Source organism: Balaenoptera musculus, chromosome 5, assembly GCF_009873245.2.
Source record: "Balaenoptera musculus isolate JJ_BM4_2016_0621 chromosome 5, mBalMus1.pri.v3, whole genome shotgun sequence".
Lineage (NCBI taxonomy): Eukaryota > Metazoa > Chordata > Mammalia > Artiodactyla > Balaenopteridae > Balaenoptera > Balaenoptera musculus.
Genome location: NC_045789.1, coordinates 22,319,732 through 22,347,214, shown reverse-complemented (window position 1 = coordinate 22,347,214; position 27,483 = coordinate 22,319,732). Strand labels below are relative to the sequence as shown.

Genomic DNA, 27,483 nt, shown 5'->3' with positions numbered 1-27,483 from the left:
AGCAAATACTTTAAGATATTTTCTGAAAAAAAGTATATTTCTTGTTAAAATAGCAATACAGATCTTTGTAGGAAAAGAAGAAACCAACAAAACTTCTGCAACCCCACCACTCAGAGATAATTAGTAGTAATAGTTATATGCATTCAAAAGCTTCTGGTATGTGTATATTTATATTTTTTAATGGACCAGACTTTGCACATTATTTTATTTATAAATATTCTCCCACTGTGTTTTAAATTGTCCTTTATATCAAACTAATAGATATATATAACTTTACAACTCAAATATTACTACAAGGTTCATATGAAAAATAGAATCTTTGCCTCCATTCATTTTCTGAGGTCCTGGATCATCTTCACTATCATTATTCTGAATTTTTTTTCTGGAAGGTTGCCTATCTCCACTTCATTTAGTTGTTTTTCTGGGGTTTTATCTTGTTCTGTCATCTGGTACATAGTCCTCTGCCTTTTCATCTTGTCTGTCTTTCTGTGAATGTCGTTTTTGTTCCACAGGCTGCAGGATTGTAGTTCTTCTTGCTTCCCATAATAGATTTTTTATCCATATATGTTATTGTAATATAATGCATTGGTTATTTGAAAAATGTTGGCATCTGGAGATTTTTAAATGTTTTCAAATGTTAAACCATTTTGGTATATAAATCACATTCAAATTTGTTAACATCACCACTGATGACTTTTGGGAAGCTCTCAAGCTCATGGTTGTGCGTACAAGTTTTCCTAAATCCTAATTTTTAACTGTTACTTGCCTTGAACTGACAAGACTCACTTCAGTCATTTTCAAGAAAATGTCTACCAAGTCACCAAGTCTGAATAACCATAGTTTGTCTGGCAGTTCTTTCAAGTTAAAAGAACCAGGTTTTATGAACCAGATGTCTACTTCAGCTTACAACTCAAACTGTGGCCTAGATACTTTTCCTTAAGACATCCATCGTGCGTGATGCTTTATTCATAGTTCCTATTTCATCACACAGTCTAGTACAATGATGTGTACTCAAGGTTGGTGTTTAATAGAATTAATAATTTTTATTGCTTTATCAAGGACATCCTGAAGTGAAACTGCCCCCCGCCCCCCCCAAGTAATGCATGAAAGTGAAGGATACAATGACTACTAGCACACTTCGGAGGCACTGCCTTGATTTTTGCCAAGGCACCAGCAGTGTTACCCACTGTAAAACTCAGCTAATATGTGTGCTTCTCCAACAAATGCAGTGTGAAAACCAGCCCTGTGAGATACTCTAGTGCTTTGTCATTTCTAGTTTGAAAAACATTATAATAGGATGTAAAACAACGTATTACAACGTAATAAAGAATGTTAGCCTTTTGAAGAGTTTATCCATCTAAGTTTAAAATATTCAGTTCCTTTTTCTTTATACTTAGAATGATTGGTCTCAAAATGATACTACAATGTAACTGGCACCATAAATAGTATTTTTAAAATGTTCCATTGCATAAGATACAATAAGATAAATTATTAACATCTACAAAGTGGAGGGCAATATGGCTTTCATCACAATCTCATTTCTTATTTATCATTTCACCCAGTTTCTTTGGAGTGGATTCCTCCCTTCCTTGAGTCAGAAGACTCTCTGATATGTCAGTTTCATTTTTTTCAGCACTTTTAAATGTAGACAGTGTGGTTGTAGGTGAGAATGTTAGTCTTCTAATCCCATTTTAAGACAACAATTTAAGACAAAAATTAGGAAAAAGTATATTATAAGAAAGTTTTCTTTTAGAATGAGATAAAATATTGTTTAAATGAGTCTCAATTAAAATTAAAATTTGTTTTTATTTGAAAACTTAAGAATATTACATGAAACAAGTTAACAAAATGTACCTAGTCCTTTTGTGTTTCTGTGTAAGTTGCAAGGAAAACTTTGAGATTCAAAATAAGAATTTATCGAACAGTGATGAGGCTACAGAGATTATAGCAGGAATAACCAGCAGCAGCTAGTAAGAGCACAGTAGTACTGAGAACAAATTGAGTTAATCTCTGGAAATGTACCTCTTCATACCCTCATCCTCTGCTAGAGAAGTAGAACACACCAGAATACACAAGCACACATTCCATTAGCTGTCAGAATGACCATGTCATTACACATCACGTAGCTTCTGGAAAATTCCACTGTACACTCAAAAGAGAGTAAGATTGAAAAAGGCAAATGTTGTTTTAGCTTTACTGTGAAAAATAGTTTTGAACTCAGGAACCCCCTTGAAAGGTTCCCAGGGATCTCATATGGTCCCCTGGCCACACTTAAAGAACTGCTGTTCTAGATGTTTGAATCTACCATCAAGATGTTTTAAAAGTTACCTCTCAAAGTAACCATTATTTTTTTACATTTTTGCATCCTAAAGCAGGTGTGGTAATTCCATGTCAAGATCCTCCTCATCCAGGCCTTGTTCCCTGTCTTCTCATAAAGTTAACTCTGATATCTTTTGTCATATCATATTAATTAGGGCAAGGGTCAGAAAGTGGAAGAATGGTGGGCACTTTTATTACATGAAATAAGTTGATTTATTAATTATTTTTAACTAGAGAAGAAATGCATAATCTTGGTTTCAAGACAGGGCTTTGTTGGTATAGAACTGTGTCCCTCAGTATTTGATCCAGTTTATGGCTGGAAAGAATGAAGATTTGGATAGAATGTCAATCTTTTCTATCTAGGGTCTTGCTGCTCACTTCTTAACTGTAGGGAAACCTGGCTGGACTGTCACAGGGACAAAGGTCTCAGCTTCTTCTCACGTAGCAATGATAATACTGGACTGTGTGCTTCCATCTTTTCTTCCAGTTGGAGCACCACTTACATCTCCAGTCTCCATACCAGCACTGTCTCAGACATTGAGTTTGGTGTGATAATTAGTTAGGATTAAATTGCCCATTAAACAAAATGACTTTATAATAATGTGCTATTAAAATTGGAAAGTTGTTAGATTATGAAATACCTTGTACTGTATTTCTTTGATTCTAAGATGCACGTTTTGGCACATTTTAATAACACTGAAATGATTCAAAGATGCATCAGTTTAACTGGTGACATATTTTCCCCACTTTTGTGAAATAGTATCAGTTTTTGTTTTAATTTTGAAGTGTTATCTCAAATATATTTCTTTTGACATAATTGCAAATGCCTACGTCATGGGGAAGACTACAGTATATTTCACTCTTTAATGGTTTCTGTGTTTTCCTTTTCGAAGAGAAATAACAGGACCTGGCAATAATTTATTTACATATATTTTTTCTAAAATGTGCACTTCCACATTAAGTGCTTCATAGCAGATAGAAAGTTAACACTAATTTATGTTCATGTAAACTGCTCAGAAGTTTACTTTAAAAAAAATCTCTTGTTTATTTTTTTCAGGCTATAGTAAACAATACAGTTTGGTTTTGTCGTATGCTTATGTTTTAAATTTCATATTCATTATTTAATTCTGTTAATAATAGGTTTACTTTAGGACAGTGGAACTTATAGAAGAGCCGATAAAAGGGTCTCATGGTCTGAGCTTCTACTTCAAAATTAATGGACTTCCCATATTTCTGAAAGGCTCGAATTGGATCCCCGCAGATTCATTCCAGGATCGAGTAACCTCTGCCTTGTGAGTTATCATCTTTTATTTCTTGTTCCTCTTCATATTATCAGTCCCACAGAGCTTAAGAGCTACTCATTTTAACTTTTTTTAGTTCCAGTGGAAGGAACCAAGAGGTAATATATAATTCTAGGATGATGGAAACTTTGGAAAGGATTTTAAAATCATTTATTTAATTCTCATGAGCTATAGGTAGTCTTACAGCTAAACTATTTGAGACTGCTGAAATCATCCAACTTTTATAAATTGTTTCTAGAGGAACAAGATAATGACTTATGCACATTTTGGATAGTTAGCCCCTTTGGGGGAAAAATATGATTAAATTTGGATTTTTTTCTTTTCTTTTTTTTTTGAAGAATACCTTTTTTTTTTTTTGCACACTTAAAAAAAATGGGAACCCATATTTACCTTTTCATGCTAAGGTATTTGCACATTCTTTCAATTTTACCTTAATAAAGAGAACTAAAGAAATTTTAAAATTCAAAGTGTTTTTCTGAAGCTTTGAGAATAGAACTTAACAAGAAAGTATTTCCTGACTAGGTTTATAAACTACTATCTTTGTAATAGTGAAAATAAGCTTTGTGAAGTGAAAATAAACGCATTTACCTTATTTAAATGTACAAACATGCATTGACGTGTATTATGTTTAGAATGTAGATGTAGTTGTTAAGTAAACTCTAATTTTGCCAAAAGTTGTAGTAATATCCTTTTACTTCAAAATGTGTATAATGTTTTAAATTTCATATGAAAATGAAATCATTCTCCAGACACAACACAGATAATTTGCTGACTCTTTTCCTTTTCAAATGCTCCTTTCCACTCCTGGCAGGTTGGCAGTGGCTGTACAGCACAGTTGGGTCGATTAGTAAACCTGCCCGTAGGTGCCTTTGCTGGGAGCACAGTGCTCTGGGTGTGTGGTCATCCTGTTATTGGCCTTTTTCCTTCCTTTCTGAATGCTGTTCTGGAAATGGAGGGTACCTGCTCTCAAGGTGGCTGCAAATTTCTATACTTACCTGAGGGTTATGTGAATAGAAATTGGAAAAGCAGAAAGGAAGTTTACTAGATAAAGGAGTACTGGACTGGAGGAATTGTAAAAAGGGATGAGAGAGAGCTAGATACTAATATGTAAAATTTGATTTTTATCTTATAGTTTGAAATGGTTATATAAAATAAGCACATACTTTCCAAGGTTTACAGTATTTTTCTACAGGAGTAACTTTAAGACAAAAATGTAGGAGGATTCAAGATGGCGGAGGATTAGGTAGGCGTGGAGTTCATCTCTCTCCACGGATGCATTAAGAATACATCTATAGATGCAACAATTCTCACTGAACACCAGTTGAAAACTAGCAGAAGACCTTGGACAATGGAAAGGACTATAAAGATCCCTGCATAACTGGGTAGGACGGAAAAAAGGAAGAGAGAAGGAGGAGGAGAGGAAGCGGGATGGGACCTGCACCCTGGGGAGAGGGGAGCTGAAGCAGAGGAGAGATTCCCAAATGCGGGGAAACCCCCTCTCTAACGGGGATACCTCCTCTCCGATGGGAAAATCCACTGGGACAGAATGGAAGCATTTGAGGCTGTTGGAAGAGCTTGAAGCTGCTGATCTGTGGCAGACGGAACAGAGTGAGAACTACACAGACGGTCCGTACCTCTGCCCTATGTGCCCGAGACTGGGATGTGTGTTCACAGGTGTGCAAGGGGGCTGGGAGCTGGTGTGTGGGGATTGGAAAAGAGGCCCAGAGTGAGAACTGCTGTTGGTTGTGGGGAGATGGACTGAGGGGATGGGAGGGAAGAAATCCGCAGCAGGGAATGCCTGTGGAGGGAGTCTGGACTGCCTTGGAAGCAGGGCGCTACTGCTGAGTCCCACGCTGGGGGGAGAGCCACTATTGTAACTTCTCTCTCCCCACATGTTGCCGCCTGCCAACGACAATAAAAGAAGCCTGCTCAGGGCTGGGTCTTGTGCGCTGGCTGCTGAGATATAAAAAAGCTCCCTCAGAGCTGGCCCTCACATGCCGGCTGCAGGGCAATTAAAAAAAACCACCACCACCCTCTCAGGGCTGGCCCTAACATGCCTGCTGCCGGGTGCCAGAAAAACCCCAGCCAGGGCTGGCCCTCATGTGCCTTACGCTGGGCGCTGGAAAAGGCCCTCACTAGGGCCATATCTCTTGCACCCATGGCCCCCGGCCTCCCTGTGCATTTGGTGCCACTGGGGCTCCCGTGATCCAAGCAGTCATACCACCTCTGCACCCGGTCCTCACAGGGCCAGACCCAAGAGCTCCAAGGCAGCCTCAGGACCAGACTCCTGCGGGCAGACCACACGCAGAGGTGGTGATAAAACCAAAGCTGTACCCCAGGGACGGGGTGACTAAGGAAGAGGATGGAAAATCTTTCCACTGGCAGCACAAGCTGCAGATTAAATCCCCACGATCAGCTAGGAAGACCCTGCGTCTATGGAACATCTGAGTAGACAATGAGTGTTCCCACAAATGAAAACGGTCCAGCTCTGGCCGCTGTGGACTTTGGGGGCAGCACACGCAGGAACTGGGCCACATCAGAGTCGGAGGGGTCCCCACAGGGCCCACAGCAGGTCCAGAGACCATCCCAGAGGCAGAGGAGGGGCTCCTGGGGAGGCGGAGGAGGGCTGTGGCTCACGGCGTGTGCAAGGACCCTCACAGCGGAGACCCCAGGGAAACATAATTATTACTATTAATTTTATTATGTTTTGATTCATTCTGTTGTTGGTTCTGGCTTCTTTTATTTTCCTTTGGTTTCTTTTTCTTTCTTTTTGTGTTTGTTCTTGTTTTAGTTTTTTTTTTTTATTTAGTCTTTTGGGATCTCTGTGTTTTATAATATATATTTATATTTTTATATATTTCCATTTTTACTTTGCTTTTCTGTTGTTCTGTGTTCTTTTCCCTTATTTTTTTCTTCCTCTTTTTCTTTATTTTTTTTTTATATTTCCATTTCTATTTTGCTTTTCTGTTCTGTGTTTTTTCCCTTTTTATTTTATTATTATTATTTTTAAAATAATTTTTATCAGTTTCTTCTGTTTCCTTGCTTTATTCTTCAGTGGGCACACTGCTTTGGTTTTGTTTTTAGGTTATGTGTTTTTGTTAGTATTAATCCTAATTGTTTGATTTCATTTTTGAGTTCTGTTTGTCTGGTTGTTCTCTTGCTTTTTGTTTTATTTGTCTCTGTTTTTGTTTCTTTTATGTGTGTGTATATTTCCTTGTTTCTGTTTTTGTTTGTTTGGTTTTGTTTTAAACATTTCTCTGGGGTTTTGTTTGTCTTTTTTTTTTTCTTTAATATATTTTCTATTTTATTATTACTTTTTTAGATTTCTGTTTCTACGTTGCTTTTCTGTTCTGTCTTCTTTCCCCTTTCTCTTTCTCTTTTTTTTCTTTTTTAAAATATCATTTTTTTGAGTTTGTTTTGTTTCCTTGCTTCATTCTTCGGTTGGCACTCTGCTTTGGTTTTGTTTTTTGGTTTTGGGTTTTTGTCGGCTTTCTTCTTAACTGCTTGATTTTGTTCTTGGGTTCTTTTGTTTGTCTGGTTGTTCTCTTGCTATTTGCTTTACTTGGTTCTGTTTTTGTTTCTTTTGTGTGTGTGCATGTTTCCTTGTTTCTGTTTGTTTGATTTTATTTTTACCATTTGTCTGGGGGTTTTGTTAGACATTTTTTTCTTTTTTTTAAAACCCCTTTATTGCCGAGACAAGCAACTTGTGGGATGTTGGTCCCTCGACCAGAAGTCGGGCCTGAGGCTCTGGAGTGGGAGCACTGAGTCCAGGATGCTGGACCAGTAGAGAATTCCCAGCCCCAGGGAAGATTAATCTTCGAGAGCTCTCACAGAGGCCTCTATCTGAATCCAAGACCCGGCTTCACCCAACTGCCAGCAGGTCCCAGTGCTGGACATCTCACACCAAACAACAAACAAGACAGGAACACAAACCCACCCATCAGCACACAGACTACCTAAAGTCATACTAAGCTCACAGACACCCCAAAACCTACCACCTGACACAGCCCTGCTCATCAGAGGGAAAAGACTCAGCTCCACCCACCAGAACGCAGGCACCAGTCCCTCCCATCAGGAAGCCTACACAAGACATTGGACCAACCCCACCACTGGGGGCAGAGAACAGAAGCAAGAGGAACTACGACCCTGCAGCCTAGGGAAAGGAGACCTCAAATACTGTAAATTAGACAAAATGAGAAGACAGAGAAATATCTTACAGGCAAAGGAGCAAGATAAAAACCCACAAGACCAAATAAATGAAGAGGAAATAGGCAAACTACCTGAAAAAGAATTCAGAGTAATGATAGTAAAGATGATTCAAAATCTTGGAAATATAATAGACAAAATACAAGAAACATTTAACAAGGACCTAGAAGATCTAAAGAGCAAACAAACAGTAGTGAACAACACAATAACTGATATTAAAAATACTCTAGAAGGAATCAATAGCAGAATAACTGAGGCAAAAGAACGGATAAGTGAGCTGGAAGATAGAATGGTGGAAATAACTGCCACAGAGCAGAATAAAGAAAAAAGAATGAAAAGAATGGAGGACAGTCTCAGAGACCTCTGGGACAACATTAAACGCACCAACATTCGCATTATAGGGGTCCAGGAAGAAGGAAAAAGAAAGGGTCCGAGAAAATATTTGAAGAAATTATAGTTAAAAACTTCCCCAACATGGGAAAGGAAATAGTCAAGTCCAGGAAATGCAGAGAGTCCCATACAGGATAAACCCAAGGAGAAACACGCTGAGACACATATGAATCAAACTAACAACAATTAAACACAAAGAAAAAATACTAAAATCAGCAAGGGGAAAGCAACAAATAATATACAAGGGAATCCCCATAAGGTTAACAGCTGATCTTTCAGCAGAAACTCTACAGGCCAGAAGGGAGTGGCAAGATATATTTAAAGTGATGAAAGGGAAAAACCTACAACCAAGATTACTGTACCCAGCAAGGATCTCATTCAGATTCGATGGAGAAATCAAAAGCTTTACAGACAAGCAAAAGTGAAGAGAATTCAGCACCACCATCCAGCTTTACAACAAATGCTAAAGGAACTTCTCTAGGCAGGAAACACAAAAGAAGGAAAAGACCTACAAAAACAAACCCCAAACAATTAAGAAAATGGTAATAGGAATATACATATCAATAATTACCTTAAATGTAAATGGATTAAATGCCCCAACGAAAAGACACAGACTGACTGAATGGATACGAAAACAAGATCCGTATATATGCTGTCTACTAGGGACCCACTTCAGGCCTAGGGACACATACAGACTGAAAGTGAGGGGATGGAAAAAGACATTACATGCAAATGGAAATTAAAAGAAAGCTGGAGTAGCAATACTCATACCAGACAAAATAGACTTTAAAATAAAGACTATTATAAGAGACAAGGAAGGACACTATATGATCAAGGGATCAATCCAAGAAGAAGATATAACACTTGTAAATATCTATGCATACAACATAGGAGCACCTCAATACATAAGGCAAATGCTAACAGCCATAAAAGGGGAAATCAACAATAACACAGTAATAGTAGGGTGACTTTAACACCCCACTTACACCAATGGACAGATCATCCAAAATGAAAATAAACAAGGAAACACAAGCTTTAAATAAGACATTAGACCAGATGGACTTAATTGCTATTTATAGGACATTCCATCCAAAAACAACAGAATACACTTTCTTCTCAAGTGCACATGGAACATTCTGCAGGATAGATCACATTTTGGGTCACAAATCAAGCCTCGGTAAATTTAAGAAAATTGAAATCATATCAAGCATCTTTTCTGACCACAACATTATGAGACTAGATATCAACGACAGGAGAAGAACTATAAAATATACAAACGCATGGAGGCTAAACAATATGCTACTAAATAACTAAGAGATCACTAAAGAAATCAGAGGAAATCAAAAGTACCTAGAAACAAATGATAATGAAAACACGATGACCCAAAACCTATGGGATGCAGCAAAAGCAGTTCTAAGAAGGAAGTTTATAGCAATACAATCCTACCTCAAGAAATAAGAAAAATCTCAAATAAGCAACCTAACCTTACACCTAAAGCAATTAGAGAAGAACAAAAAAACCCCAAAGTTAGCAGAAGGAAAGAAATCATAAAGATCAGATCAGAAATAAAGGAAAAAGAAATGAAGGAAACAATAGCAAAGATCAGTAAAACTAAAAGCGGGTTCTTTGAGAAGATAAACAAAATTGATAAACCATTAGCCAGACTCATCAGGAAAAAAAGGGAGAGGGCTCAAATCAACAGACTTAGAAATGAAAAAGGAGAAGTAACAACTGACACTGCAGAAATACAAAGTGTCATAAAAGACTACTACAAGCAACTCTATGCCAATAAAATGGACAACCTGGATTAAATGGACAAATTCTTAGAAAAGGACAACCTTCCAAGACTGAAACAGGAAGAAATAGAAAACATGAACAGACCAATCACAAGTAATGAAATTGAAACTGTGATTAACAATCTTCCAACAAACAAAAGCCCAGGGCTAGATGGCTTCACAGGCAAATTCTGTCAAACATTTAGAGAAGAGCTAACACCTATCCTCAAACTCTTCCAAAATATAGCAGAGGGAAGAACACTCCCAAACTCATTCTATGAGGCCACCATCCCCCTGATACCAAAACCAGAGAAAGATGTCACAATGAAAGAAAACTACAGGCCAATATCACTGATGAACATAGATGCAAAAATCCTCAACAAAATACTAGCAAACAGAATCCAACAACACATTAAAAGGATCATACACCATGATCAAGTGGGGTTTATCCCAGGAATGCAAGGATTCTTCGACATACGCAAATCAGTCAGTGTGATACACCATATTAACAAACTGAAGGATAAAAACCATATGATCATCTCAATAGGTGCAGAAAATAACATTCCATTGTACATATGTGCCACATCTTCTTTATCCATTCATCTGTTGATGGGCATTTAGGTTGCTTCCATGTCCTGGCAATTGTAAATAGTGCTGCAATGAACATTGTGGTACATGTATCTTTTTGAATTATGGTTTTCTCAGGATATATGCCCAGTAGTGGGATTGCTGGGTCATATGGTAGTTATATTCAGTGCAATCCCTATCAAATTACCAATGGTATTTTTCACAGAACTAGGACAAAAAATTTTACAATTTGTATGGAAACGCAAAAGACCCCAAATAGCCAAAGCAATCTTGAGAAAGAAAAACGGAGCTGGAGGAATCAGGCTCCCTGACTTCAGACTATACTACAAAGCTACAGTAATCAAGACAGTATGGTACTGGCACAAAAACAGAAATATAGATCAATGGAAATGGATAGAAAGCCCAGAGATAAACCCACGCACATATGGTCACCTTATCTTTGACAAAGGAGGCAAGAATATACAATGGAGAAAAGACAGTCTCTTCAATAAGTGGTGCTGGGAAAACTGGACATGTAAAAAATGAAATTAGAACACTCCCTAACACCATACACAAAAATAAACTGAAAATGGATTAAAGACCTAAACGTAAGGTCAAACACTGTAAAACCCTTAGAGGAAAACATAGGCAGAACACTCTATGACATAAACCACAGCAAGATCCTTTTTGACCCACCTCCTAGAGAAATGGAAATAAAAACAAAAATAAACAAATGGGACCTAATGAAACTTAAAAGCTTTTGCACAACGAAGGAAACCATAAACAACACGAAAAGACAACCCTCAGAATGGGAGAAAATATTTGCAAATGAAGCAACTGACAAAGATTAATCTCCAAAATTTACAAGCAGCTCAACATCAAAACAGCAAACAATCCAATCCAAAAATGGGTAGAAGACCTAAATAGACATTTCTCCAAAGAAGACATACAGATTGCCAACAAACACATGGAAGGATGCTCAACATCACTGATCATTAGAGAAATGCAAATCAAAACTACAATGAGGTATCACCTCACACCAGTCAGAATGGCCATCATCAAAAAATCTACAAACAATAAATGCTGGAGATGGTGTGGAGAAAAGGGAACCCTCTTGCATTGTTGGTGGGAATGTAAATTGTTACAGCCACTATGGAAAACAGTATGGAGGTTCCTTAAAAAACTAAAAATAGAACTACCATATGACCCAGCAATCCCACTACTGAGCACATACCCTGAGAAAACCATAATTCAAAAAGAGTCATGTACCACAATATTCATTGCAGCTCTATTTACAATAGCCAGGACATGGAAGCAACCTAAGTGTCCATCGACAGATGAATGGATAAAGAAGATGTGGCACATATATACAATGGAATATTACTCAGCCATAAAATGGAACGAAATTTATTTGTAACGAGGTGGATGGACCTAGAGTCTGTCATACAGTGAAGTAAGTCAGAAAGAGAAAAACAAATACTGTATGCTAATGCACATATATGGAATCTAAAGAAACGGTACTGATGAACCTAGTGGCAGGGCAGGAATAAAGACGCAGACGTAGAGAACTGACTTGAGGACACAGGGGGCGAAGGGGAAGCTGGGACGAAGTGGGAGAGTAGCATTGACATATATACACTACCAAATGTAAAATAGCTAGTGGGAAGCAGCTGCATAGCACCGGGAAATCAGCTCAGTGCTTTGTGATGACCTAGAGGGGTGGGATAGGGAGGATGGGAGGGAGGCTTAAGAGGGAGGGGATATGGGGATATATGTATACTTATAGCTGGTTCACTTTGTTGTACAACAGAAACTAACACAACATTGTGAAGCAATTATATTCCAGTAAAGATATTTTTAAAAATATGCAAAAAACAAAAAGAAAACAAAAAGTTAGTTTTAAAAATAGTGTAATAACATGACTGAAATTTAGAAGGCAGAGAAAAGATTTCACCCGTGATTTTTCTATAGGTTTGTTTATTTAATGTGGTTACAGTTAATGTGTATATAGAATTTTGTCTCACTTTCTTCACTTAGCATTGTATCCAAACCATCATAATTTTAAAATGTGTCCTTCTAACAGCTATTTGAAATGTGTTTATCAACCACAATGTGTTTTTTTTATCTTTTTTTTTTTTTAAACATCCCCAAGGTTTCAAATTGGCATTTGTTTTTAAAACTTCTTCTGTAGATTACGCCTCCTTTTGCAGTCTGTTGTGGACGCTAACATGAATGTTCTCCGGGTCTGGGGAGGAGGAATTTATGAGCAGGATGCATTCTATGAACTCTGTGATGAACTAGGAATAATGGTGAGTAGTTGACAGCTCTCATCATTTTCTTTGTTGATCTGTTACTGTTGACCTCCAGTGTTCTGAGTGGATGATATTGCCTATTCCTTTGTCTTTTTTTTTTGTTGAAGTGTTTCGTTGAAGTTGATTTACAGTGTTATGCTAGTTTCAGATGTACAGCGAAGTGATTCAGTTATACCTATATATGCATATTCTTTTCCATTATGGTTTATTACAGGATATTGAATATAGTTCCCTGTGCTATACAGTAGGACCTTGTTGTTTATCTATTTTACATATAGTAGTTTGTATCTGCTAATCCCAAACTCCTAATTTATCCTTCCCCAGCTCCTTCCCCTTTGATAATCATAAGTTTGTTTTCTATGTCTGTGTTTCTGTCTCATAAATAAGTGCATTTGTGTCATATTTTAGATTCCACATATAAGTGATATCATAGCCCATTCCTTCTTTTCTCAGAGCCAGGAATGATGTTCCACTTTTCTGCAAAGGAATAAATGGCATCTTGCAAACCCTGAGCCATAGTTGATAGTGATATCATAATTATTTTAAATGATAGACATTCTGCATATTGGTTATATCTAAGCATATATCTATATTTTCTTTGTAATTATCTTTGTGATAGGAGGGTAAGCATAAAAAAGAAAATAAAATGTTAAAAAGTTTTAACTTTAAGGAGATCTAACAAGACCTAGAGAGAAGAAAAATGATAAAATTAAATTTTAAAGGCTGTGCTTAATATGGTCATTAAGTACTCTGAACATAATTTGCATTGGTGAGGGTTAAGCAAAGGAAATATAGTCTTTTAGTTCTAGTATTACAGTTCTAAAATATAAAGCACTTCATAGCAGAGTAGTAATTTTAATAATATTGACAGTGCTGATGGTCATGATGATGTGACAATGTTCTGTAATATTCCAGGCATTGTCCTCAGTGCTCTGCAGCTATTATTTTATTTTAGCTTCATGCCCACTCTATGAGATAGTTACTGTTGTTCTCTATCCCCATTTTACAGGTAGGGAAACTGACATGTGGAGAGGTTAACTAGCCCAAACTCACACAGTGGGTATATGGTGGAACTGAAGTTCTGAGTCAGGCCAACAGATTTAGGCTCTGTGCTCTAAACTACTGCATCATAATGGCCTCCCTTGCAATGCACTTAAGTGGTTTCATTGCTAAACTGTGCATGTAGTAATCCTTTTGACCATGAAGTTAATTCCTTTATAAACAAAATATGTTTCTTAACAGTCTGGGCCATCACTCAGTACCAAATTCCTGGTGAAAATCAGAGTGAATCAGGAGTGAGGAGGGGTTGGGAGAAAGCTTCTTACTGAATTTCATATTCCCCTCAGCACAAGCACTGTTTCATTATTTGAATTCCCCTTTCTTCTTTTTCTTTTCTGCCTACCTAACATTTTCTCTTCTCAGGTTTCCCTACAGTTCCAGAGAGTCTGTGAGTGCCTTTCCCAGTGCCTCATGCTTTGTGATGCTCAAATGATCACACTCATCGGGCTAAGTTGATTTTTCATTTGCATGAAAGATAATGCCCAAAGTTGAGAATGAAGAATTTCTTTCTGTGCAGTAAAATCCGTGGAAGTGCTATATTGCCTTTTATTTGATTTGATAGGTATGGCAGGATTTTATGTTTGCCTGTGCGCTTTACCCAACTGATCAGGATTTCATGGATTCAGTGAGAGCAGAAGTTGCTTACCAGGTATGTTATTACCATTTCAAGTAGAAGTAAAGGCTTAAGTTTTAGTTCTGCCTTTTGTTAAACCTCTCCTTGTCTCTTCTTTTTTTAAAAAATTTTATTGAAATATAGTTGATTTACAGTGTTGTGTTTAATTTCTTCTCCTTATTTCTTTTTGTTGTTCTCTTTACTAAATCCCATGAAAAAAATCAGTCAGGTAATTGACTACCTAGGCGATTCCACCCAGTCTCATGACTTTAATTCTACCTATTGGCTGATGACTGTCAGATTTATTCCTGGCCCTGACTTACCTGCTGAACTCCTGGTTCTTATTATCCGGCTGCCTACTTGGTGCCTCTACTTGGAGGTCTAATAGGAATCTCAAATGTAACATGTCCAAACCAAACTTATATTACCTTCCCCAGACTTGCTTTTCTTGCAGTTTTCCCCACCTCAATAAATGGCGATGCCAGTCTTTGAATTTCTCAGGTCAAAGATTTTAAGTGATTCTTTACTCCTTGATTTCTTTTACATTCCACATATAAACACTTTTATATTTATAGATCTATGAATGCGAAGAAGTGATTATATCCTAGCTCTGTCCGCTGGAAAGACCTAGAAACAGTCAACAACCTAGTCATACTGAGCATTCTTATATTGAAATAATCTTTCCCACTAAGAGAAGGGTTCTTAGAGAAAAATGGGTGATACCAAGTCTGGGACAGGAAATATACTAGATGATCCTGAAATATTTTGGCATACCAATAACAAGGAAGCTATCAAAGATATGTTAAAAGAACTTTGATGAGACTCTGACCAACCAAAAGTGGGACAACTTGAAATTCAATAAGGATAAGAATGTCAGTGGATCGAAATCCATCAAGTATGTTAAAATCCACGAGTTTGTCATTAGAGTGTCTGTGAATGTATTTTTGTGTGAAAACCCAAAGGAAATGAAAAAAAAGATTATTATAACATTCAAGATAGTGGTTACTTTTGGAAGGAAGGAGGGGCTATGATTAGGAAGGGGTACATGAGGGCTTCTGGGGTGGTTGGTAAAGTTTTCTTTCTTAGTCTGGATTGTGTTATAACTGTGATTGCCTTATAATAATTCAACATGTCATAATTTGTTTTCTGTAGTTTTCGTAAGTTTGGAAAGTGAACATTGAATCATCCCTTGCTCAGAGCCCTCCAGATAAAATTAAAGATCCTCACCATGCACTATCCTGTCTCAGCCTGCCTCTCCAGCCTCATCAAGCACCATTTTCCCCGTACACTCTCTGCCCTGGAACGCCTTCTCTATTACCCTGTCCTGTGGACCACCTCGCTCATTTTTTTCTGGCCCGTCTTACCTTGGGCATGACTCTCTGGGAAAAAGCTTTCTATGTCTGCAAGTCTAGATTAGGTCATTTTCCCTTTGTGACATACATTACACTTGAAATTACTTGTTCAATGTTTTGTCACTGCATCAAAATTATAATATCCCTGAGGCCTAGGGCATGTTCCTCCCTGTATATCCCCGTGATCTGGCTGTATTATTCATCAGATGTATAGATGGATGGACGAATGAATAACTTTTAAAATGTTAATTATAGTTATGTAGGTTGTAAACATTTCAGTTTTATTTTTAATTTTCTTTCACACAAGTAAAATATGATATCTGTGTGTTTTCAACTCTTTTATATAAAGAGGAGAACTTTTAAATGCAGAGTTTATTAAAATTTTAAAGTAAAGCTCACCAGAAAATTCTAGGTCAGTTTGAAGGGTGTGTGTAGCACACAGTCACTGAAGCTTTTTGTCTCTTCTGTGTTTTCATCAGTACCATAAACATGCCTGTCACAGTTGGTCACAGCCCTCACTTATGTGGGCATATACAGAGGCAAATAAGGAAATACTGTTTATAAGACTGGTTAAGAAAAAAACACAAGACTTTAATTTTTTAAATGAGATATATCTCTTTAAGATATCCTTACTGCATCTCTATTTCATGTATGGGTTACTTAGCATATTGAATGGAGACCGCAGAGAGAACATCAGCTGGGATCCATCACGTAATCATCCATTACAGTGCAAGAGAAGCTATAAATACCAATGAGGTTATATTGCTAAAACATGTTGGAAAAGAATTTCTCTTGACCATTGACTCACTCTGTTGTTGGCAAAGAGGTTTAATTGCCTTCTTCTGCTGGGCTACATCTTCCAGTGTGTCGGAAGAACTGGATCCTTTCACCTTTATGTAGGGCTGGCAGTGAGCCCGGTTCACACAGACCTCAACTCTTAAGACAGGCAGGATTTTCAGATTCCCTAATTTTTTCTTCTATGTTTAGATATATTCAGTGACTTACTACTTGTAGTTGTGGCTCGCGGGCTCTAGAGCACAGGCTCAGTAGTTGTGGCTCACGGGCCTAGTTGCTCCACGGCATGTGGGATCTTCCCGGACCAGGGCTTGAACCCGTGTCCCCTGCATTGGCAGGCAGATTCTTAACCACTGCGCCACCAGGGAAGTCCAGTTGATTTCTTAAGACAGGACATTGATAGTTATTTCAGGGGACAGCCTCTTGATGTCCTAATCTTTTCTCCTTTAGAATATTCCATATATTTGTCTTTAACTTTCAGAGTGTCTCTGGTACTCACTTGCTTTGTAAAACCCTCTCTAACTGTCCTCGTGGTTTTCTGATCTTGGTGGAAACTATGTGGGAACTTCAGTCCCTCTCTCAGCAGTAGTGTTTGTTCTGCCTCATTTGTTTCTTCACAGAAAACTCCAACTTGCTCTTGAGAAGCTAACCCCTGTAATGTAACGTCTCCTGCCTTTTGTATTTCTTAGAACCTTTTTGTGGCAAGTCAGATAATGATGAGGTTGATTTTTCTCTTTTAATGAAAGGGATTGTATTTTCTTTAGTTACATGGCGAGAAGAGGAGCCCTATTTTCTCAATGTTTATAAAATCTAGATAAAAAGAATCTCAGCGATTTCTTAAAATGTCTTCCCACATGTAACATTACTGCTCATTTTCTGATGAGTTTCTGGCACGTAAAAATACATGTGTAGAAAGACAATGGCTATAATTTTATGAGTAATTACAGCTCTGAGCTTTCTTATGTTGAGCATTTGAAAATTATTTTATGTTTTCTTCAATTTTAGGTCAGGAGACTGAAATCTCATCCCTCCATCATCACATGGAGTGGAAATAATGAAAATGAAGCAGCGCTGGTGTTGAATTGGTATGATATACAGTCCAGCCACCTGTCTACCTACATTGATGATTACGTGACACTGTATGTGAAAAACATCCGAAGGATCGTCTTCGAAGTAAGTTCAGACATACCTCGGAGATGTTGCAGGTTCGGTTCCAGATACCACAATAGAGAGAATATTGCGATAAAGCTAGTCACGTGAATTTTTGGTTTCCCAGTGCATAGAAAAGTTATGTTTACACTATACTGTAGTCTATTAAGTGTACAATAGCATTATGTCTTAAAAAACAACGTACGTACCTTAATTTAAAAAATACTTCATTGGTAAAAATTGCTAATCATTATCTGAGCCTTCAGCAAGTCCTGATTTCTTTGCTGCTGGAGGGCTGTGCCTCGACGTTGATGCTGCCGACTGATCAGGGTGGCGACCACTGAGGGTTGGGGTGGCCGTGGGAATTTCTCAAAATGAGACAGCAGCCAAGTTTGCCACATCGATCGACTCTTCCTTTTAGGAGCTGTTTTCCTGTAGCATGCAAGGCTGTTTGATAGCATTTTACCCACAGTAAAACTTCTTTCAAAACTGGAGTCCGTTCTCTGAAACTCTGCCATTGCTTCATCAACTAAATTTATGTGATGTCCTAAATTCTTTGTTACCATTTCAGCAGTCTCTACGGCATCTTCACCAGGAGTAGGTTCCATCTCAAGAAACCCCTTTGTTTGCTCATCCGTAGGAAGCAACTCCTTATCTGTTCAGGTTTTATCATGAGATTGAAGCAATTCTGTCACATCTTCAGGCTCCACTTCTAATTCTGGTTCTCTTGCTATTTCCACCACACCTGCTATTTCTTCCTCCACTGGAGTCTTGAACCCCTCAAGTCATCCATGAGGGCTGGAATCAACTTCCAAACTCCCGTGAATGTTGATATTTTGACCTCTTCCCATGAATCATGAATGTTCTTCATGGCATCTAGAATGGTGAATCCTTTCCAAAAGGTTTTCAGTTGAATTTGCCCAGATCCAGTAGAGGAATTTCTAGCAATAGCCTTACAAAGTGTATTTCTTAAATAAGAACACTTGAAAGTAAAAATTACTCCTTGATCCACGGCTTCAGAATGGATGTTGTGTTAGGAGGCATGAAAACGTCATTAATCTTGTTGTACATCTCCATCAGAGCTCTTGGGTTGACCAGGTGCGTTGTCAATGAGCAGTCATATTTTGAAAGAAATCTTTTTTTTCTGAGCAATAGGTCTCAACAGTGGTTTTAAAATATTCAGCAAACCATGTTGTAAACAGATGTGCTGTCACCTAGGCTTTGTTGTGCCACTGATAGAGATAGGCAGAGTAGATTGACCCCTTCAGGGTCCTCAGATTTTCAGAATGGTAAATCAGCATACTGGTAAATGAGCAACTTAAAGCCAAGTACAACAGCCCTTAACAAGAGAGTCAGCTTGTCCTGGGAAGCTTTGAAGCCAGGCATTCATTTCTCCTTAGCTGTGAAAGCCCTAGATGGTGTCTTCTTCCAACAGAAGGCTGTTTCATACATTGAAAGTCTGTTGTTTAGTGTAGCCACCTTTTTAAATTATCTTAGCTAGACCTTCTAGATAACTTGCTGCAGCTTCTATTATACATCAGCACTTGCTGCTTCACTTTGCTCTTTGATGTTATGGAGGTGGCTTCTTTCCTTAAATCTCATGAACCAAGCTCTGCTAGCTTCAGACATTTCTTCTGCAGCTTCCTCACCTCTCTCAGCCTTCCTAGAATTGAAGAGAGTTAGGGCCCTGCTCTGGAATAGGCTTTGGCTTAAGAGAGTCTGTGGCTGTTTTGACCTTCTATCCAGAACTTCTCCATATCAGCAATAAGGCTGTTTTGCTTTCTTACCATTCATGTGTTCACTGGAGTAGCACTTTCTATTTTCTTCAAGAATTTTTCCTTTGCATTCACAACTTGGCCAACTGCCTGGTGAAAGAGGCCTCGCTTTTGGCCCATCTTGGGTTTTGACATGCCTTCCTCGCTAAGCTTAATCATTTCTAGCTTTTGATTTAAATGAGAGACGCGTACTCTTCCTTTCACTTGAACACGAAATTGGCCTACTTTCAATACTGTGTGTCTCAGGGAACGGGGAGGCCTGGAGGGAGGGAGATGGGGGAATGCTTGGTTAGTGGAGCAGTCAGAACACCACAACACGTATGGATTAAGTTTGCCATCTTATATGGATGGGTTTGTGGCGCCACAAAACAATTACAATAATAATATCAAAGATCACTGATTACAGATCACCATGACAAGTATAATAGTTAAAAATTTGAATTATTGCATAAATTACCAAAATGTGACACAGACACAGAATGAGCAAATGCTGTTGGAAATGGCACTGATAGACTTGCTTGATGCAGGGTTACCAGAAACCTTCAATTTGTAGTAACAATTGTATGCCTGTCATGCTTTTTAATGAAGTCGATTTAAGAATCTGTCTTAAAAATGGATCAGTATGAATATTGATATTGTATATTCTTCTGTCCTTTTTTTAGCGTGGGCTTCAGCAATATCATTTTAATGCAGAGTAGTCTATTATAATGCTGCAACATATGAAAGGATTCATGAATTGTGGACTTCTTTGAGAATTAATGTGTCTGTGAAACTTACCACGCATACACCAATATTGCGCTTAGAATTGCAAGTTGTCATGGACTCTTTGGAGCCCATCCATGGATCCCCAAAGGCTGAGAATCTCTATATTAAATGATTCATTGATATACCACTTCTTTTTTCCCCCGTTTTTTGGTTCTTTAATATATTAATATACTGACTACTGTGAATTAATTTTCTAATGATAACCTAGTTATAATCTAAGCTCTATTTAGTTATAATGCCTTGTTCTTTTGCTCTGCTAGATTTGATTTGCTAAGATTTTGGTAGAATTTAAAATTTCATATTCACAAGTGAAATTGGTGTGTGGTAAGAACTGTAAACTCAAATGCCTAGAGGAGCTAAATTTGTTTTAAAAAGTTGAGTCAAGTGGAGTAGATGAGGTTCACAAAGAGAGAAGAGGGGACTGTGGTAATAGGAGAATGGATGTTGGGTCTCATAACATTTATATTCAGCATTAAAAATGCTATCTAAACATAGTTGGCAAGAAAGATTTGGCCCATAGAACCCAGCTTGTAGCATTTGGTGTGTATGTGTTTGTGCTCACCTCGCAGAATGAGTTAGGGGCCTTTTCCTTTTTAATATCTAGGAACAATATAAATAAAATAGAGATTATTGGTTTTATTGAGACAAATTCACCCATGTAACAGTCTGGGCCTAGTGCCTTTGGGGGGCATAGATTTTATTTTAATTTATTTTTTTATTGAAGTATAGCTGATTTACAATATTGTGTTAATTTCTGCTGTACAGCAAAGTGATTCAGTTATACATATGTATACATTCTTTTTTAATATTCTTTTCCATTATAGTTTATCACAGAATATTTAATATAGTTCCCTGTGCTATACAGTAGGACATTGTTGTTTATCCATCCTATATATAATAGTTTGCATCTGCTAACCCCAAACTCCCAGTCCACCCCTCCCTCACCCCCCCTTCCCCTTGGCAACCACAAGTCTGTTCTCTACGTCCTTGATTCTGTTTCTGTTTCGTAGATAGGTTCATTTGTGTTAGATACCACATTTCAGTGATAACGTAATGGTATTTGTCTTTCTCTTTCTGACTTACTTCACTTAGTATGATAATCTCTGGTTGTGTCCATGTTGCTGCAAATGGCATTATTTCATTCTTTTTTATGGCTGAGTAGTATTCCATTGTGTATATATATATACCACATCTTCTTTATACATTCATCTGTTGATGGACGTTTAGGTTGTTTCCATGTCTTGGCTATAGGGTTGCATGTATCTTTTTGAATTATAGCTGTGTCTGGATATGTGCCCAGGATTTCTGGATCAAATGGTAATTCTATTTTTAGTTTTTTAAGGAACCTCCATACTGTTCTCCATAGTGGCTGTATCAATTTACATTCCCACCAACAGTGCAGGAGGGTTCCCTTTTCTCCACACCCTCTCCAGCATTTGTTGTTTGTAGATTTTCTGATGACATCCACTCTAACTGGTGTGAGGTGATACCTCATTGTAGTTTTGATTTGCATTTCTCTAATGATCAGTGATGATGAGCAGCTTTTCATTTGCCTCTTGGCCATCTGTATGTCTTCTTTGCAAAAATGTCTATTTAGGTCTTCCACCCATTTTTGGATTGAGTTGTTTGTTTTTCTGATATTGAGCTGCATGAGCTATTTGTATATTTTGGAGATTAATCCCTTGTCTGTTCATTCGTTTGCAATTATTTTCTCCCATTCTGAGGGTTGTCTTTTCATCTTGTTTATAGTTTCCTTTACTGTGCAAAAGCTTTTAAGCTGCACTAGGTCCCATTTGTTTATTTCTGTTTTTATTTCCATTACTCTAGGAGGTGGGTCAAAAAAGATCTTGCTGTGATTTATGTCATAGAGTGTTCTTCCTATGTTTTCCTCTAAGAGTTTTATAGTGTCCGGTCTTACATTTAGTTCTTTAATCTATTTTGAGTTTATTTTTGTGTATGGTGTTAGGGAGTGTTCTAATTTCATTCTTTTACATATAGCTGTCCAGTGTTCCCAGCACCACTTATTGAAGAGACTGTCTTTTCTCTGTTACATATCCTTGCCTCCTTTGTCATAGATGAGTTGACCATAGGTGCATGGGTTTATCTCTGGGCTTTCTATCCATTTCCATTGATCTATATTTCTGTTTGTGTGCCAGTACCATATTGTCGTGATTACTGTAGCTTTGTAGTATAGTCTGAAGTCAGGGAGTCTGATTCCTCCAGCTCCATTTTTCTTTCTCAAGATTGCTTTGGCTATTCAGGGTCTTTTGTGTCTCCATACAAATTGTAAAACTTTTTGTTCTAGTTCTGTGAAAAATGCCATTGGTAATTTGATAAGGATTGCATTGAATCTGTAGATTGCTTTGGGTAGTATAATCATTTTCACAATATTGATTCTTCCAATCCAAGAACATGGTATATCTCTCCATCTGTTTGTGCCATCTTTGATTTCTTTCATCAGTGTCTTATAGTTTTCTGAGTACAGGTCTTTACCTCCTTACATAGGTTTATTCCTAGGTACTTTATTCTTTTTGTTGCAGTGGTGAATGGGATTGTTTCCTTGATTTCCCTTTCTGATCTTTTGTTGTTAGTGTATAGGAATGCAGGAGATTTCTGTGCATTAATTTTGTATCCTGCAACTTTACCAAATTCATTAACTCTAGTAGTTTTCTGGTGGCATCTTTAGGATTCTCTATGTATAGTATCATGTCATCTGCAAACAGTGACAGTTTTACTTCTTCTTTTCCAATTTGTATTCCTTTTATTTCTTTTTCTTCTCTGATTGCCATGGCTAGGACTCCCAAAACGTTGTTGAATAATAGTGGTGAGAGTAGACATCCTTGTCTTGTTCCTGATCTTAGAGGAAATGCTTTCAGCTTTTCACAACTGAGAATGATGTTTGCTGTGGGTTTGTCATATATGGCCTTTATTATGTTGAGGTATGTTCCCTCTATGCCCACTTTCTGGAGAGTTTTTATCATAAATGGGTGTTGAATTTTGTCAAAAGCTTTTTCTGCATCTATTGAGATGATCATATGGTTTTTATTCTTCAATTTGTTAATATGGTGTATCACACTGATTGATTTGCGTATGTTGAAGGATCCTTGCATCCCTGGGATAAATCCCACTTGATCATGGTGTGTAATCCTTTTAATGTGTTGTTGGATTCTGTTTGCTAGTATTTTGTTGAGGATTTTTGCATCTATATTCATCAGTGATATTGGTCTGTAATTTTCTTTTTTTGTAGTATCTTTGTCTGGTTTTGGTATCAGGGTGATGGTGGCCTCATAGAATGAGTTTGGGAGTGTTCCTTCCTCTGCAATTTTTTGGAAGAGTTTGAGAAAGGTGGGTGTTAGCTCTTCTCTAGATGTTTGATAGAATTCACCTGTGAAGCCATCTGGTCCTGGACCTTTGTTTGTTGGAAGATTTTTAATCACAGTTTCAATTTCATTACTTGTGATTGGTCTTTCCATATTTTCTGTTTCTTCCTGGTTCAGTCTTGGAAGGTTATATCCTTCTAAGAATTTGTCCATTTCTTCGAGGTTGTCCATTTTATTGGCATAGAGTTGCTTGTACTATTCTTTTATGATGCTTTGTATTTCTGCGGTGTCCATTGTAAATTCTCCTTTTTCATTTCTAATTTTATTGATGTGAGTCTTCTCCCTCTTTTTCTTGATGAGTCTGGCTAAAGGTTTATCAATTTTGTTTATCTTCTCAAAGAACCAGCTTTTAGTTTTATTGATCTTTACTATTGTTTTCTTTTTTTCTATTTCATTTATTTCTGCTCTGATCTTAATGATTTCTTTCCTTCTACTAACTTTGGGTTTTGTTTATTCTTTTTTCTCTAGTTCCTTTAGATATAAGTTTAGATTGTTTATTTGAGATTTTTCTTATTTCTTGAGGTAGGATTGTACTGCTATAAACTTCCCTCTTAGAACTGCTTTTGTTGCATCCCATAGCTTTTGGATCGTCGTGATTTTGTCGTCATTTGTCTCTAGGTATTTTTTAAATTTCCTCTTTGATTTCTTCAGTGACCTCTTGATTATTTAGTAACGTATTGTTTAGCCTCCATGTGTTTGTGTGCTTTATGTTTTTTTCCCTGTAATTTATTTGTAATCTCATAGCATTGTTGTCAGAAAAGATGCTGTATATGATTTCAATTTTCTTAAATTTACCAAGGCTTGATTTGTGACCCAAGATGTGATCTATCCTGGAGAATGTTCCGTGTGCATTTGAGAAGAAAGTGTAATCTGCTGTTTTTGGATGGAATGTCCTATAAATATCAATTAAATCTATTAGGTCTCTTGTGTCATTTAAAGTTTGTGTTTCCTTATTAATTTTCTGTCTTGATGATCTGTCCATTGGTGTAAATGGGGTGTTAAAGACCCCCACTATTATTGTGTTACTGTTGATTTCCTCTTTTATAACTGTTAGCATTTGCCTTATGTATTGAGGTGCTCCTATGTTGGGTGCATAGATATTTATAATTGTTGTATCTTCTTCTTGGATTGATCCCTTGATCAATATGTAGTGTCCTTCCTTGTCTCTTGTTACAGTCTTTATTTTAAAGTCTATTTCATCTGATATGAGTATTGCTACTCTAGCTTTCTTTTGATTTCCATTTGCATGGAATATCTTTTTCCGTTCCCCCACTTTCAGTCTGTATGTGTCCCTGGGTCTGAAGTGGGTCTCTTGTAGATAGCATATATATAGGTCTTGTTTTTGTATCCATTCAGCAAGCCTGTGTCTTTTGGTTGGAGCATTTAATCCATTCACATTTAAATAAGGTAATTATCGATATGTATGTTCCTATTACCATTTTCTTAATTGTTTTGGGTTTGTTTTTGTAGGTCCTTTTCTTCTCTTGTGTTTCCCACTTAGAGAAGTTCCTTTAGCATTTGTTTTTGAGCTGGTTTGGTGGTGCTGAATTATCTCAGCTTTTGCTTGTCTGTAAAGGTTTTGATTTCTCTGTCAAATCTGAATGAGATCCTTGCTGAGTAGAGTAATCTTGGTTGTAGGTTCTTCCCTTTCATCACTGTAAATATATGGTGCCACTCCCTTCTGGCTTGTAGAGTTTCTGCTGAGAAATCAGTTGTTAACCTTATGGGAGTTCCCTTGTATGTTATTTGTCATTTTCCCCTTGTTGCTTTTAATAATTTTTCTTTGTCTTTACTTTTTGTCAGTTTGATTACTATGTGTCTCAGCGTGTTTCTCCTTGGGTTTATCCTGCTGGGACTCTCTGTGCTTCCTGGACTTGGGTGGCTATTTCCTTTCCCACGTTAGGGAAGTTTTCAACTATTATCTTTTCAAATATTTTCTTGGGTCCTTTCTCTCTCTCTTCTCTTTCTGGGACACCTATAATGCGAATGTTGGTGCGTTAAATGTTGTCCCAGAGGTCTCTTAGGCTGTCTTCATTTCTTTTCATTCTTTTGTCTTTATTCTTTTCCACAGCAGTGAATTCCACTGTTCTGTCTTCCAGGTCACTTATCCGTTCTTCTGCCTCAGTTATTCTGCTATTGATTCCTTCTAGTATATTTTTCATTTCAGTTATTGTATTGTTCATCTCTGTTTGTTTGTCCTTTAATTCTTCTAGGTGTTTGTTCTTTAATTCTTCTAGATCTTTGTTAAACATTTCTTGCATCTTCTCAATCTTTGCCTCCATTCTTATTCCGAGGTCCTGGATCATCTTCACTATCATTATTCTGAATTCTTTTTCTGGAAGGTTGCCTATCTCCACTTCATTTAGTTGTTTTTCTGGGGTTTTATCTTGTTCTGTCATCTGGTACATAGTCCTCTGCCTTTTCATTTTGTCTTTCTTTCTGTGAATGTGGTTTATGTTCCACAGGCTGCAGGACTGTAGTTCTTCTTGTTTCTGCTGTCTGCCCTCTGGTGGATGAGGCTATCTAAGAGGCTTGTGGAAACTTCCTGATGGGGGGGACTATTGGTGGATAGAGCTGGGTGTTGCCCTGGTGGGCAGAGCTCAGTAAAGCTTTAATCTGCTTGTCTGCTGATGGGTGGGGCTGGTTCCCTCCCTGTTGGTTGGTTGGCCTGAGGCGACCCAGCACTGGAGCCTACAGGCTCCTTAGTGGGGCTAATGGTGGACTCCGGGAGGGCTCACGCCAAGGAGTACTTCCTAGAACTTCTACTGCCAGTGTCCTTGTCCCCGTGGTGAGCCACAGCCACCCACTGCCTCTGTAGGTGACCCTCCAACACTAGCAGGTAGGTCTGGTTCAGTCTCCTATGGGGTCAGTCCTCCTTCCCCCTGGGTCCCGATGCACACACTACTTTGTGTGTGCCCTCCAAGAGTGGAGTCTCTGTTTCCCCCAGTCCTGTTGAAGTCCTGCAATCAAATCCTGCTAGCCTTCAAAGTCTGATTCTCTGGGAATTCCTCCTCCCGTTTTCAGGCCCCCAGGTTGGGAAGCCTGATGTGTGGCTCAGAACCTTCAATCCAGTGGGTGGACTTCTGTGGTATAATTATTCTCCAGTTTGTGAGTCACCCACCCAGCGGTTATAGGATTTGATTTTATTCTGATAGCACCTCTCCTACCATCTCATTGCAGCTTCTCCTTTGTCTTTGCATGTGGGGTATCTTTTTTGGTGAGTTCCAGTGTCTTCCTGTCGATGATTGTTCAGCAGTTAGTTGTGATTCTGTTGCTTTCTCAAGAGGGAGTGAGCACACTTCCTTCTACTCTGCCATCTTGAACCAATCTCCATACAAATTTTTGGATTGATTTTTCTACTTCTGTGAAAAATGCCATTGGAATTTTGAACTGGATTTCATTGAATCTTGTTAGATTGCTTTTAGTAGTATGGACACTTTAACAATATTATTATTTTTTCAATTCATGATCATGGAATATCTTTCAATTTATTTGTGTGTTCTTGAATGTCTTTCATTAGTGTCTTATAGTTTTCAGTGTATAGGTCTTTCACCTCATCGTTAAATTTATTCCTAAATGTTTTATTCTTTTTTATATGATTGAAAATGGGATTGTTTAATTTCTTTTTTTGCTGGTTCATTGTTAGTGTATGGAAACAACAGATTTTTGTATATTGGTTTTGTATGCCACACCTTTACTGAATTCGTGTATTATTTCCAACAGTT

The 27,483-nt window shown here is 37.7% G+C and overlaps 1 protein-coding gene across 2 annotated transcripts in view; it reads left to right on the top strand.

Annotated features, from left to right (window-relative positions):
• MANBA (mannosidase beta) overlaps nt 1-27,483 on the top strand; it is a 99,452-nt gene that overhangs the window by 25,332 nt on the left and 46,637 nt on the right. For both annotated transcript variants that reach the window (XM_036853756.1, XM_036853757.1), the window contains exons 8-11: nt 3,460-3,611; nt 12,750-12,867; nt 14,492-14,578; nt 17,695-17,862. In XM_036853756.1, coding sequence (XP_036709651.1) covers nt 3,460-3,611; nt 12,750-12,867; nt 14,492-14,578; nt 17,695-17,862 — 525 coding nt within the window. The remainder of the gene's footprint in view (nt 1-3,459; nt 3,612-12,749; nt 12,868-14,491; nt 14,579-17,694; nt 17,863-27,483) is intronic.